Raw genomic sequence first — 15268 nt, 5'->3', positions numbered from 1 at the left:
AAAACACCCCTTCTGCTCCTCACCCTAATTAGACGTCCTTCTCACCCGCCCCAATCGACAATGAAACAACAACAACAACAACATTAATTACAAACTCCAGAGCCGCTATTTTTTTCTTTCTTTTGGTGGCATAATTCAGTCATAGTGAATGTTTCTGATGATGTCGTCGAGGTTATGCTGAACATAATTCGCTGTTTTCCCACCACCACCACACCCGAGAGAGTTTATCTTCGGATTTGTAAGAAAAAAAAGCTGATGTTTGACGTCTCGGTTTGTTAAATCAAAGTAGATTAAAGTGCAGTGTTGTTTCCCATGGTGTTTGAAGGAACCCACTGAGGCTCTGCAGACATAGTTGGCATAGATTCATTATGTATAGCTTCCCCAGGCGGAGAGACAGTGCCTGAGAACTGTCAGTGATGATGCCCCCGGTCCTCAGGGAAACCGGCATGGATCCAAGTTCTCAGTCGCCCCACAACTGGTTTCGGTCATTTGGATTCCATAGTTGCGACGTGTTGTGAGCTTGTAGATCGGCTATTTTCGGTCATTAGTTATTTTAAGATGGAAGAGTATTTGAACTGAGTGATCAAACTCTAGAAATAGAATACAAGTTTAGAAGCATCTTGCAGAAACATGAATGGTCTCAAAGACGTTGATGCCTCAAATCTGTGATTTCTTCAACTGGTCGGCCGTGGTGTGGAACAGCAGCAGCGATGGGTTTAGAATGATAATAAACATCGTTAAATTTTCAGTCTTCATTCCATGGAACAGTTTGAGAGGATATGTTGTTGCGTGGCACCGAATGTAGCGTCTTCGGTGAATGACACCGGAATTGACACTGCAAAGACAGACGAGAGAGAGGGAGAGAGACACCGAAAGATGAGAGTCAGAGACAGAGAGAGGGAGAGGGACACCGAAAGATGAGAGAGAGGGAAAGAGAGAGTCAGAGACAGAGAGAGGGAGAGGGAGAGGGACACCAAAAGATGAGAGAGAGGGAAAGAGAGAGTCAGAGACAGAGAGAGGGAGAGGGACACCGAAAGATGAGAGAGAGAGAGAGAGAGAGAGACAGAGAGAGGGAGAGGGACACCGAAAGATGAGAGAGAGAGAGAGAGAGAGAGAGTCAGAGACAGAGAGAGGGAGAGGGACACTGAAAGATGAGAGAGAGGGAAAGAGAGAGTCAGAGACAGAGAGAGGGAGAGGGACACCGAAAGATGAGAGAGAGAGAGTCAGAGACAGAGAGAGGGAGAGGGACACCGAAAGATGAGAGAGAGGGAAAGAGAGAGTCAGAGACAGAGAGAGGGAGAGGGACACTGAAAGATGAGAGAGAGAGAGAGGGAAAGAGAGAGTCAGAGAGAGAGAGGGAGAGGGACACTGAAAGATGAGAGAGAGGGAAAGAGAGAGTCAGAGACAGAGAGAGGGAGAGGGACACCAAAAGATGAGAGAGAGAGAGAGGGAAAGAGAGAGTCAGAGAGAGAGAGAGGGAGAGGGACACTGAAAGATGAGAGAGAGGGAAAGAGAGAGTCAGAGACAGAGAGAGGGAGAGGGACACCAAAAGATGAGAGAGAGAGAGAGGGAAAGAGAGAGTCAGAGAGAGAGAGAGGGAGAGGGACACTGAAAGATGAGAGAGAGGGAAAGAGAGAGTCAGAGACAGAGAGAGGGAGAGGGTCACCGAAAGATGAGAGAGAGAGAGAGGGAAAGAGAGAGTCAGAGACAGAGAGAGGGAGAGGGACACTGAAAGATGAGAGAGAGAGAGAGGGAAAGAGAGAGTCAGAGACAGAGAGAGGGAGAGGGACACCAAAAGATGAGAGAGAGAGAGAGGGAAAGAGTGAGTCAGAGACAGAGAGAGGGAGAGGGACACTGAAAGATGAGAGAGAGGGAACGAGAGAGTCAGAGACAGAGAGAGGGAGAGGGTCACCGAAAGATGAGAGAGAGAGAGAGAGAGAGAGAGAGGGAAAGAGAGAGTCAGAGACAGAGAGAGGGAGAGGGACACCAAAAGATGAGAGAGAGAGAGAGGGAAAGAGAGAGTCAGAGAGAGGGAGAGGGTCACCGAAAGATGAGAGAGAGAGAGACGGAGAGAGAGAAGGAGGGAAAGAGAGAGTCAGAGAGAGAGGGTCACCGAAAGATGATGATAGAGAGCGAGAGAGAGAGAGAGAGAGATGGAGAGAGAGAGATAGATAGAGAGAGAGAGAGAGAGGGAGTCAGTGTGGGGGCCAAGAAGAAGCCCTGGTGTAATTGATGTAATGGCTGTTTATCCTTCCTGCTGCTCTTCCACAGTCTAATGACAGGGTGTAACAGCGGTGGGTCCCAGTGACAAAACACTGGCACCAGCTCTGCTGGCAGGAGGCTAAGTGACTCTGCTGACTGGAGCCCCGGCCCACCCCCCTCTTGCCCGCTGCAAGACCCCCCATTCTTCAACCTCGCTACCCTCCCCTCTTGTTTGTTAGTTTGTTGTTTATTTGAACTCCTGATTTATAATACGGTCGCCCCTCCTTTTATTGTCTTTGGCTCTTTATTAATACAAAACGACGCTCTCTTGCTGTGTTTACCCTGCCGCTCCTCTCTCGCTCCTTGGCTGTTGATGTTGCAGCGGGGAGGCCCTCGTTTTTTACAAGTGGAGATTAAAAATCAAAGCCGGAGGAGAGCGAGTGAAGCGCCTGTTTGGTGGGGTTTCTTCTGTGTGGATCCACATACCAACATTATTCAGTGGTGTTTAGTAGCTTCCATTCCTCTCCATCACCCAGCAGTTCCTTCCAGCACATGGCAGAGTTGGAACACCTTATAAGGTGTTACACGAGTGAAGTGAAAGACTTCTCTGTAAGCCACTTACTTACTGTCTGTCTACTCTGTGGTGAACCTGAGTGGTCGCCATATGTTCCACATACAGGGTTATCCCATTCTGACCTGAGATCAGATTCATACGAGGTTTCCGCCGGACACACACTGGTCTGATGAACCTCATTCTGACCTGAGATCAGATTCTAAAAAATGTCAGTCGTTCTTCGATTTTTTTCAAAAATAGCAGACCTACAAGCTCGTATCGCGCCACTCGGTGGCGCGATATGAGCTTGTAGATCTGCTATTTTTAAATAGCTAAAGCATGACGTGATGCTGACACCAAAATGGGTACCCGGTCAGAATGGGTTATATACTGAGCGAGATCACAAGACACTCGTTAAAGAGTTGAAAGCAGGACCTAAAGCCTGGCTGAGGCTCGTGATGTTCTCTGTGGGTGGATCTGTGTCAATAGCAAGCCTGTGTTGTCATTAGTCCTACAGGACATTAGATCTTCTCTGCCCTTTACAGAGGATAATGGCTCCTATATCTTCTGTGGCACCTCATCCGTGTTTTGAGGGGCGCCAGCCCCTCCTATGCCCAGCTTTGTGTGTGTGTGTGTGTGTGTGTGTGTGTGTGTGTGTGTGTGTGTGTGTGTGTGTGTGTGTGTGTGTGTGTGTGTGTGTGTGTGTGTGTTTGTAGCACGGAATGTGATTATTTGATTGGCTGATGTATGATGATAAGATTCTACAAATACTAGCAGATGTACATGGGATGCTCGCTTCGTCACTTTGTGACACGAGACGAGCGACCCGACTCGGCCTGTTATAGCGCTACCATGAGGCTGATATCAAAAATGTCAAGTTGCATTTCTTCCTCAGATGAGTGGAAATGTGCGTGCAAAATTTCATTTTGAATTTAGTCTTTAGAACCATACCTCATCAGGCTTTACGTGCAGCCTGCACTACTGTACATCTACTGTGCACAGCCTGCATTGAATAAACTGTACTTGTGGAAGAGAAAACTATAGGCTATAGAAAAATAATAGTCTACTATGTTGTATGACACTGTAGTTAAATACCGTTAACAGATGCATCCTGCTGACACACTGTTTGGCTTTGAAAGAGAGGGACAACGCTATTCTTCAACCAAAGTGACTGCCTGAAGTGTTCGAGTAGTATTGACTTGTGATAAGTAAACGCATATTGTAAACCGGTTTAAAGTCTCTGCTTTTCTTTTCCGCTAACGTAGAACCCAGACAATGAATAGCCTATACCGTATTCACACACTGGGGGGAAAAAAGAATGCGAATTACAGCATGTTTCCATTCCAACAACATATGTGTGTACAGTACGTCTGTAATCCACGTAACTCCAGAACCGTTCGCCCCACCGACTTCAAATTTGACACACTGGTTTTCCACCCCCACAGGGAGGGCAGTGACCGGCCTTGAGTCGGTCAGATATACGGTTGTCCAGAACCGCCACAAAAGGCTCTGGTCAGGCTCTGCCAGTGGACCTAATGAGCCTGTCAATTTATTTTAACTTTTACTCAAGTACATTTTGAATTCCGGACTTTTACGTGTAACAGAGTACTTCTATATTGCAGTATTGATACTTTTACTTAACCCATTTTGACCTGAGATCTGATTCTAAACATGTCTTAAGTTCTACATCCTGACAGTTTTCTGAAAAAGCTATGTTTCTATGTCCGTCGTTCTTCGATTTTTCAAAAATAGCAGACCTACAAGCTCGTAGCGCGCCACTCGGTGGCATGCTATGAGCTTGTAGATCTGCTATTTTTCTGCTACCTTTTCTAGCACTGATGTTTACTTCCTTAACCTTTGCAGTGCCGATGTTTCATCCATGCACCTTTCTGCTTCCACATAGGACACGTTGTACCGGCGGCGTCAGATGCAGCGGACCGTCACCAGGCAGATGTCCTTTGACCTGACCAAGCTGCTGGTCACCGAGGACTGGTTCAGTGACATCAGCCCCCAGACCATGAGGCGGCTGCTCAACATTGTCTCCGTCACCGGTAATGACCACTCCACTGACCATTAGGGATGGAATGTATTCCCATGCTTTTGTTCTTGCTTAATGTAAGTCGCTCTGGATTAAGAGCGTCTGCTAAATGCCTAAATTGTAATTGTAAATTGAACTCCTTCTTTTGTTTGAGCGGTGGCACACCGTCTCCTGTGCACAGCTGTGTGTGTCCGACCTGAAGTGGCACTGTTGAGCTTCACACTGTGAATTACAACTGGTTACTGGTCCTTGCATTTTTAAATGCTGTTATTAACCCATTTTGACCTGAGATCAGATTCTAAAAAATGTCTTCTACATCCTGACCTGATCTGAAAAAGCATATGTTTCTATGTCAGTCGTTCTTCGATTTTTCAAAATATAGCAGACCTACAAGCTCGTAGCGCGCCACTCGGTGGCGCGCTATGAGCTTGTAGATCTGCTATTTTTCAATAGCTAAAGCATGACATAATGCTAACACCAAAAGGGGTTCTCGTCCCAAAATGGGTTAAAATAAAAATAAGTGTGAAGAATGAATAATAAAAGAATCTAGAATTTATTTTCTAGATTTCTGATCGACAGGCTATGTATGACCAGCCTGACCTAGCTTGCAGGTGTCACTCCCATTAATGAAGATGAAAATGACTGTAATCTATGTAGTAATGTCATCATATCAGTGTAGTTCACCTGGTCTGTTTGGGGTCCTCTTGATGTGGTTTTAGTATCAAGGCCCATTTATTTATTCTGCATTTGAACCACGGACCACTATTTGATCAGATTTAGCCTCTCAGACCAAAACTAAAGAATATATTTTGTTATCATTGGATACGGTTTCATTCACAATTCCATGCTGTATTGATGTTGGTACCATAGGAGAGACAACAGGCAAATGTTGATCAAAATAACAATTCTTCTACACTCTTTAATGCAGATGTTTAACAAAAATAAATGTTGAAAGTGTAACATTATTAATCAGGGTCCAGTTTTGCAAGAGTTAAAGATCTATACGGGTTCATTTGGTTACCAACTGTCCATCATTTAGCTGGTTCACCACCTGGAACCCCCTCAAGGACCACTGGTTTAAAACCACTGAGTCAGGTGATCGTTTTGAAATCACATGTGCAGACTGGCCAATCCTCTGTGTTGTTCTTGGACAGGTCGCCTGCTGCGAGCCAATCAGATCGTGTTTAACTGGGACCGCCTGGCGTCGTGGATCAACCTGACGGAGGAGTGGCCGTACAGGACGTCCTGGCTCATCCTGTTCCTGGAGGAGACGGACGGGGTCTCTGAGGGCGTGGCCCTGAAGACCATCTATGAGAGGTACACACACACACACACACACACACACACACACACACACACACACACACACACACACACACACAGTCACACACGACCAGTGGTGGACAAAGTACCCGAGTCAAAGGACAGACACTATTTTGCAAATATATAATTTGCCTCTTTGCAAATGATATATATCCCATTGACCAGTAGGTGGCAGTAGAGGATCTTGTTTTCTCCCCTATTGCAGTCTGCATCATCACCACCCTCATCACTAGTCTGCCACTGGCTCTGTGTTCCACCACACACACATCAAATGGCCAGTCACAGGTCTTGTGTTTGAACACACTGCCGTAGCAGAGTCCTACCGAAAAGACCTAATTGCCTCATGAATGCCTACATTCAAAAAAGGGGGACTTATTCTAATTGCATTTTCCTGCATTTAGTCAGTAAGTGGGTTTGGTTAAACAGTCAAGGACTAAAGTCATGTTTGTTTATGCGTTTGTGTGTGCGTGTGCGTGCGTGTGTTTTTGGCTCGCGTGCGCGTGTGTGGGAGTGTGTTGCCATTCACGTGCGCGGGCCTGCTTATAATACACGGACAAGAGGATAGGAGAGAGAGAGAGAGAGAGAGGCCGAGTTGTTCTAGGTTTTTTGGGAGCTGTTGTGCATCAGTGTCTGGCCTTTAAAGCTTGCACTCTGTCACAATACACTAGCGCCAGGGTCTCCCGGGGGCAGGGAATGTGTCACAGAGGCTCAGTGTCAGCCAGTCGGCCAGCTAAGTCAGCAGCATCACCTCCCTCCCTCCTCCCCCTCCCCCCCCCCCCCTCATCACCACAGCCCCCAACCTCCTCCTACACCAACTCACATCACCATCTCATTAGGGAACTCGCTTTCTTTCTGCTGTTGGTCTGTGTTTTGTTTCTGTTCGCTTTCGAAATTTTCAACTAATTGTCCTCTTCTGCGTTCAAGGCTATAGCGTTAAGATTATTGCACGAGAAAGCAAAAAAAATAAAATGGACGGAGAGAGAATACAGCCAATACAGTGCAAAGAATCCCTCTCGTGGGGAATGTCACCCATTAGCTGCAGATTCAGAGATTGTTTTGTTTTTTTACCATAGCATGGTTTTGTGCTTGCTCGTTGCAATCGTTATGTCTAATATACACCGCCTTAGTGTTAGTTTAACTCTGAGAGTGTACAAACGTAACGCTATGGGCCAAGAAATAAAATGTTATTTTAACCAAACTGTACAGTAGAGTGTCTTTACTGTACAGTTTAACTAGCACATCTGCCTGGTCTCCATACTGCTGACACTGATGTAGGACACCTACTGGTGGACACGTGATACTGCCTTAAGCTCATAAGCGCAATGCTGGCCGAGGCAGGAATTGTCAGAGCAGTAGAAGTGTTGTCTATCTCGGGGCACGGTGGCGCAGTCTGTAGCGCTGTCGCCTCACAGCTAGAAGGTCCTGGGTTCGATTCCCTGCTGGGGACGCTGTGGGTGCTGTGGAGCGTGTTCTCTCCTCCGCGTCATCAGTGCCCATATATACGCGAGGTGGGGTTGGCGCTAAGGGCCTTTCTGTGTGGAGTTCTCTCCTTGTTGTCTCGTAGGGTAGGTAGGTACCGTCACAAAAAACAGTAAAAGCAGTAATCCTGATCTCTGAACTGGCTCCCTCCCCTGGTCATTGAAGGGAGCATGAGGTCAGCCCGTTGCTCTCCCCAGGTTGGCAGAGGAAGTGTAGCGCCCAGGATTACATTGGATAATTGACACTGGGTGGAAAAAATGGGTTACAAAATCGTGTGATGAAATGTAAGTGTCGTCTCTCGCACAGGAGAGACAGACACCAGTGTTCAAATACCAGGAAGGAACATGAGACTTCTGGATGGCAGCTTCAACACTGAGGTTTGCACAACCCGTGCAATGCACTGGCGCTGACGGTGTCTCTCTATCTAAACCACTGGTTCCCAAACATTTCAGGTCAAAAGGATCCAAAAGAGAGATTATAGACGTCTGCCGATATAGCAGATCTACAAGTGCGTATTGTGAGCTTGTAGATTCATTATATATTTTTTTATTTATAGAATGTATTAGATTTGCTTGTTGTCTCCACCAGGCCGAAGGCATGTGGGGAGAGTATGTTTTGCACTCCGTCCGTCCGCGTGTCCGTCCGTCCGTCCGTCCGTGTGTCCGTGTGTCCGTGAACAGCTAATCTCGGCCACCGTTAACCCGGTCGATGCCATATTTTGCACACACACTCCCTGGATGCCAACCATGAACCTCTGCCCCAAACTTTCCAGAACGGCCTGTTATAGCGCCACCAGGAGGCCGCTTTGTGCAAAACAAGTTTTTGCACAGTACACCTACAGATTTTGTCCAAACATCACGCAAATTTGTACACAGTCTCTCTAGAGCCATTCAACGAAACGGGTCTTTCAGATTTATCAGACTCCATCCTGATTGGTTAAGATTGGCTTCCAAAGTTCACAGGAGTGCTCAGTTTCAAACAAAATGATGCAAATCATGAACACATCGCGTGATTTCCGTGAAATTGTGCACCCACATTCCCACTAGGCCGAGGACGAAATGCCACATGAACAATTTCAACTCAGCCTCAAGGTGGCGCTATAACTGGCCGAAAAGTGTTTTTACCTCTAACTGCACGGATCTGTGGATAACCTGGTGGAGACCTGTGCCCGGAAGGGCACTTTTTCTAGTTTGGTTTGTTTTTAACATGTTTAAAATTCTTAATTTATTTGTAATGATAAAAAGAATATCTTGTGAATTAAATATATGAAAAGAAAATGGGAGTTTTACTCCTGAACCGTGACCCACAAGTGGGTCCCGACCCAGTGATTGGGTCTAAAGGTCGGCTGTGTTCATACGAGTCCACCGAGCGGAACCGGAGGGACGACGGGCCTTTAATGATGATGACAGGAAGCTTCACATGGTCGCCTCCTTCTGCACGCCTTATCTGTACATCTGATCTGCCACGGACTGATAAGGACGTTCTGTCTGTCTGTCTGTCTGTCTCTGTCTGTCTGTCTGTCTGTCTGTCTGTCTGTCTGTCTACTAGCTAGATATCCCCCATGTATCTCTCTCTCTCTCTCTCTCTCTCTCTCTCTCTCTCTCTATCTGTCTGTCTTTCTCTCTCTTTCCTGCTCCGTGACACTCACTGAGTATGTCACTTTACTTGGCGAATGATGGCCAGGACAGGCCTCTCGGAACCACAGGCCCCTCTGTGTCTGTCTGTCTGTCTGTCTGTCTGTCTGTCTGTCTGTCTGTCTGTCTGTCTGTCTGAATGAAGAATGCTCACTTGAGAAACGCATAGATGCTGCTTCTTGTTTCCCCTTTAACTGTCACCCTGCGGTCAGCCCACACACACACACGCCCAACACACGTTTTAGAGGGTGTCCTCAGGAACTAGTCTCCTAACCACTTAAACCCCTATACTATATACTATATATATATATACCTTGTTGACCAGGGGCCCCAAACGCTCTAGACTTTGTCTCCTCGTTTTCTCCCTCCACACACACCAAGTGTCTTTGCCAAAAATAGCTACAGTACAAGCTCGCACAGCGCGACACGTTGTGATCTTGTAGTTCTGCTATTTTCGCCCAAATGTTGTTCCACCTTATTATGGCACGTTCCTGCCCATAAATTAGGGATGTTTAAGGTTCAGGTGGTTCAGTTCACATTGTGGAGCTATTCCTGCCCCATGTTAAACCATTAGCATTAGCATTGAGCTATTCCAGCCCCATGTTAAAGCATTAGCATTAGCATTGAGCTGTTCCTGCCCCATGTTAAACCATTAGCATTAGCATTGAGCTATTCCTGCCCCATGTTAAACCATTAGCATTAGCATTGAGCTATTCCTGCCCCATGTTAAACCATTAGCATTAGCATTGAGCTATTCCTGCCCCATGTTAAACCATTAGCATTAGCTAATGATTTAACCCGTTGGTATTAGTTGGTGCTTTAAACAGGGACAGGAGTTTATGGTTGTCAGGTGCTTGGTTAGAGTTCTCAGAAGGTAACAAAGCAACAGTCAGAATCGTGTTCTGTATGTATACTGTATGTACTGTATATATATATATATATATATATTTAAATACAATACTGTAAAATAATCTTGTGAATTTTAAAACGAACAACCAAACGAATCTAAGAAATCCCATGAATTAAAAAAAAAAACTATTAATAATATTAACCCATTTTGACCTGAGATCAGATTAAAAAAATGTCTTCTACATCCTGACAGTTTTCTGAAAAAGCTATGTTTCTATGTCAGTCGTCAAAAATAGCAGACCTACAAGCTCATAGCGCGCCACTCGGTGGCGCGCTATGAGCTTGTAGATCTGCTATTTTTCAATAGCTAACACCAAAAGGGGTTCCCGCCCAGAATGGGTTAATCCGTTTGCGTTATCAGAAAAACAACGACTATATACGAGATAGTCGAGGTCTTGTATACACTACACACACACGTCTGTATGCATTTGTTTGTGTGTGTGTGTGTGTTTCACATAGCATGGCTGCACCTCCCCGGAGCATTACTAAGTGAATATATTAGTGGTGAAGTGAACGCGGGGGTGAGTGGACTCCTTATAGGTCAGCTGTCGCCCTGCATCTCAGTCACAAGGCTGGCTGGGAGGATGCTGCTCTGCTCTGCTCTCTCCCTGTACCACACTAACACAACATAGCATCAGTAGTGCTCTCTCCCTGTACCACACTAACACAGCATAGCATCAGTAGTGCTCTCTCCCTGTACCACACTAACACAACAAAGGCTGGCTGGGAGGATGCTGCTCTGCTCTCTCCCTGTACCACACTAACACAACACAGCATCAGTAGTGGTGTGACTGTTACACTATAGAACCCAGTGCTTCTCAAAGTGGGGGTCCGGGGAGGACACACAGAGGGGTCCGTGTTCACTTTGTCTTCCTTCACGGCTTCTGAGAAAATGTGAACTATCCGTATTGTACGGTGCTTTTTTATTAGATCCAGGGGGTCCCCAGCTAAATGTGTCGATAACATCCGATCTACATGCTCACATCTTGTCGTGGCGTAACGTGTTGTGAGCTTGTAGAGCTGCATTTATAGCATTTATATACTCCCATGTTTCTGCTTGGAGTCAATCGCCATTCAGCGAAAGAGTTTCACTGTTTCTTCCTTCACGGCTTCTGATCAAATATCCGTATTGTCTGGTACTTTTGGCTTTTTAATAGTCCTTGCAGGGGACTGGTCAAAGATGAATGTATTCAATGTATTCATGACATGAAAACTGCACTAATTGGCTCGTAAAGAGAAAGAAGGAGAGATGGACAAAATGTGATTGGTTCGTGTAGAGATGGACAGAATTTGATTGGTTGGTAGAGAGAAAGAAGGAGAGATGGACAGAATGTGATTGGTTGGTAGAGAGAGAGAAAGAAGGAGAGATGGACAGAATGTGATTGGTTGGTAGAGAGAGAGAAGGAGAGATGGACATAATGTGATTGGTTGGTAGAGAGAGAGAAAGAAGGAGAGATGGACAGAATGTGATTGGTTGGTAGAGAGAGAGAAAGAAGGAGAGATGGACAGAATGTGATTGGTTGGTAGAGAGAGAGAAAGAAGGAGTGATGGACAGAATGTGATTGGTTGGTAGAGAGAGAAAGAAGGAGTGATGGACAGAATGTGATTGGTTGGTTGAGAGAGAGAAAGAAGGAGTGATGGACAGAATGTGATTGGTTGGTAGAGAGAGAGAAGGAGAGATGGACAGAATGTGATTGGTTGGTAGAGAGAAAGAAGGAGAGATGGACAGAATGTGATTGGTTGGTAGAGAGAGAAAGAAGGAGTGATGGACAGAATGTGATTGGTTGGTTGAGAGAGAGAAAGAAGGAGTGATGGACAGAATGTGATTGGTTGGTAGAGAGAGAGAAGGAGAGATGGACAGAATGTGATTGGTTGGTAGAGAGAAAGAAGGAGAGATGGACAGAATGTGATTGGTTGGTAGAGAGAGAAAGAAGGAGAGATGGACAAAATTTGATTGGTTGGTAGAGAGAAAGAAGGAGAGATGGACAGAATGTGATTGGTTGGTAGAGAGAAAGAAGGAGAGATGGACAGAATGTGATTGGTTGGTAGAGAGAGAAAGAAGGAGTGATGGACAGAATGTGATTGGTTGGTAGAGAGAGAGAAAGAAGGAGTGATGGACAGAATGTGATTGGTTGGTAGAGAGAGAAAGAAGGAGTGATGGACAGAATGTGATTGGTTGGTAGAGAGAAAGAAGGAGAGATGGACAGAATGTGATTGGTTGGTAGAGAGAGAGAAAGAAGGAGAGATGGACATAATGTGATTGGTTGGTAGAGAGAGAGAAAGAAGGAGAGATGGACAGAATGTGATTGGTTGGTAGAGAGAGAGAAAGAAGGAGAGATGGACAGAATGTGATTGGTTGGTAGAGAGAGAGAAGGAGAGATGGACAGAATGTGATTGGTTGGTAGAGAGAAAGAAGGAGAGATGGACAGAATGTGATTGGTTGGAGAGAGAGAAAGAAGGAGTGATGGACAGAATGTGATTGGTTGGTAGAGAGAGAAAGAAGGAGTGATGGACAGAATGTGATTGGTTGGTTGAGAGAGAGAAAGAAGGAGTGATGGACAGAATGTGATTGGTTGGTAGAGAGAGAGAAGGAGAGATGGACAGAATGTGATTGGTTGGTAGAGAGAAAGAAGGAGAGATGGACAGAATGTGATTGGTTGGTAGAGAGAGAGAAAGAAGGAGAGATGGACAGAATGTGATTGGTTGGTAGAGAGAGAGAAGGAGAGATGGACAGAATGTGATTGGTTGGTAGAGAGAAAGAAGGAGAGATGGACAGAATGTGATTGGTTGGTAGAGAGAGAGAAAGAAGGAGAGATGGACAGAATGTGATAGGGGAAATCGATAAACAATTGCCTTGTAAGCTTTCTACATTTATTCTGAGACAATTGGTTGCCCTGGCTGATGCATTTTCTTAACCTGCTCAGAGGAAATTCAAACTCCTCAATTTACAACCTGTGTTCAACTAAATTTATATATATATTTTACCAGCACGTGTTATTTAAAATCACTAAGACAAAACACCTCCATCAAAACAACAGTGTGTGCACCTCGCTTCCCAAAACGATTATGGAACCCCCCCCCACCCCCCACCCCACCCCCAATCTTCTCCATTGCTCGCGCACAGACATGCACGCGACGCCAAAATGGCTAAAAGCTGTTTTTAGCAAATTTTGCCCGGCAGCGGCATGCGTGTGTGTGAAGGCTGTGAAGTGCCATCGTGGGACACGACGACAGGAGCGCGCGAGAGAGAGAGTATAATTCCCGCAGCCTGGAGTCGGGCCGGTTCAGCCCAGCTTCTTAATCTGATAGAGAATGTGTGTAATCGGTTAATAACCTCGGCCATGTCATTAACGGTCGGAGCGGGCCTGCCCAGGCCTGCTGAAGCCGGGCGACCGAGGGAGAGACTATGAAACAAAGATGCCAATGTGTTTTAACCCGTTTCGACCTGATTCCAGATTCTACAAAATGTCTTCTAAATCATGACGGTTTTCAGAAAAACGTATGATTTGCGTCACATTTTCACGATATTTCAAAAATAGCAGACCTTGAGTGGCGCGCTATGAGCTTGTAGATCTGCTATTTTTCAATAGCTAAAGTATAATATAATGCTTAGTTAAAACACCAGAAGGGGTTCCAGACCAGAATCGGTTAAGGGGACATTGGCTCCAATCAATAAAGCTCTCACACACAAAACACACTCTTAACTCTCTCTCTCTCACACACACACACAAACACACACACACACACACACACACACACACACACACACACACACACACGCACACACTCGCTTGCACACAGAGTACGGTTAACGTGTTTGTCTCACTAGTTCTGCAGTGAAAACTACTAAATTACACCTCGAGCAGTGAGCCAGCACCCGAGCCTGCCTAACGCACTTAGTAGAAATTTGAAAAGAAAACAAGCGAGAAGCGTTTTGGACATATTTATGGCTCTCAAATTTATACCAACCCAGATTCTTTGTGCATTGAATATTGCTCATTATACCGTGTTGGCAAATTGAATTCAGAGCCCACGGGGATTGTATCTTGTTTTAAACAACGTGATCTGCAGCTTCTCATTCTCCCAGGAATCAACGACACCTCTCCCTGCTTTGGTGGTGCAGTCATTGTTATATTTGTTCATAATTTGTAATGCAAAAATGGTGTGGAAAAAGGACATACATTTAAAAGAACACATGTTCTTACTGTCCCCGTTGTTCCTTTGTAAGCTGCGCGCTACAGTATTTCCACGTCAACATGCTTGCCTTGTGAGTTTATACAGTATACTCCATGTTTCTGCTTTGAGAATCGCCATTCAGCAAAGAGACGGCTTCTGATAAAATATGAAATATCCCCATTTTGTTATGGTACTTTTTAACCCATTTTGACCTGAGATCAGATTCAAAAAATGTCTTCTACATCCTGACAGTTTTCTGAAAAAGCCATGTTTCTATGTCAGTCGTTCTTCGATTTTTCAAAAATAGCAGACCTACAAGCTCGTAGCGCGCCACTCGGTGGCGCGCTATGAGCTTGTAGATCTGCTATTTTTCAATAGCTATAAAGCATAACATAATGCTAAATGGGTTCCATCCCAAAATGGGTTAATGTCAGCTCAAAGAATGTGATGTGAGGAGGAGGGCGGTCGAGCGGCGTCCCGAGTCCCTGCGAAAGGCTTCTTCTTTCTTTCTGAAAAGTCCATAGATCTCATTTTCAGAAAGGGGGAAAGTGTTGATGGTCCACCGAGCAAAGTTCCTGGTCCCGCTCTGCTCTGACATCTGGTGCCCTGTCTGTGCCAGGATGCCCCTGCCCGCACGCACCAGTGTGTTCCTGGCACCACACCTGAATCTGCTCACGCACACACACACACACACACACTTGAAAGCATACGTGCACCAATGCAAACTTGAACCTGTACACAGACACACACAATGCACATACACCACCTGAAATCACACATAAAACTGGCACATGTTGTGGCCATGCATGCATGAACGCGCGCACACACACACACACACACACACACACACACACAATGCACATATACCACCTGAAATCACACATAAAACTGGCACATGTGGTGCCCACGTGCGCGCGCGCACACACACACACACACACACACACACACACACAC

The 15268-nt window shown here is 45.7% G+C and overlaps 1 protein-coding gene across 5 annotated transcripts in view; it reads left to right on the top strand.

Annotated features, from left to right (window-relative positions):
- kidins220a (kinase D-interacting substrate 220a) overlaps positions 1-15268 on the top strand; it is a 100060-nt gene that overhangs the window by 41044 nt on the left and 43748 nt on the right. For all 5 annotated transcript variants that reach the window (XM_083791997.1, XM_083791996.1, XM_083791995.1 and 2 more), the window contains 2 exons: positions 4659-4806; positions 5948-6110. In XM_083791997.1, coding sequence (XP_083648123.1) covers positions 4659-4806; positions 5948-6110 — 311 coding nt within the window. The remainder of the gene's footprint in view (positions 1-4658; positions 4807-5947; positions 6111-15268) is intronic.

This window comes from Protomyctophum parallelum, assembly GCF_964188405.1.
Source record: "Protomyctophum parallelum genome assembly, chromosome: 20".
NCBI lineage: Eukaryota > Metazoa > Chordata > Actinopteri > Myctophiformes > Myctophidae > Protomyctophum > Protomyctophum parallelum.
The sequence above is the reverse complement of the archived record's forward strand: the minus strand, read 5'-3'. Positions and strand labels throughout refer to the sequence as shown.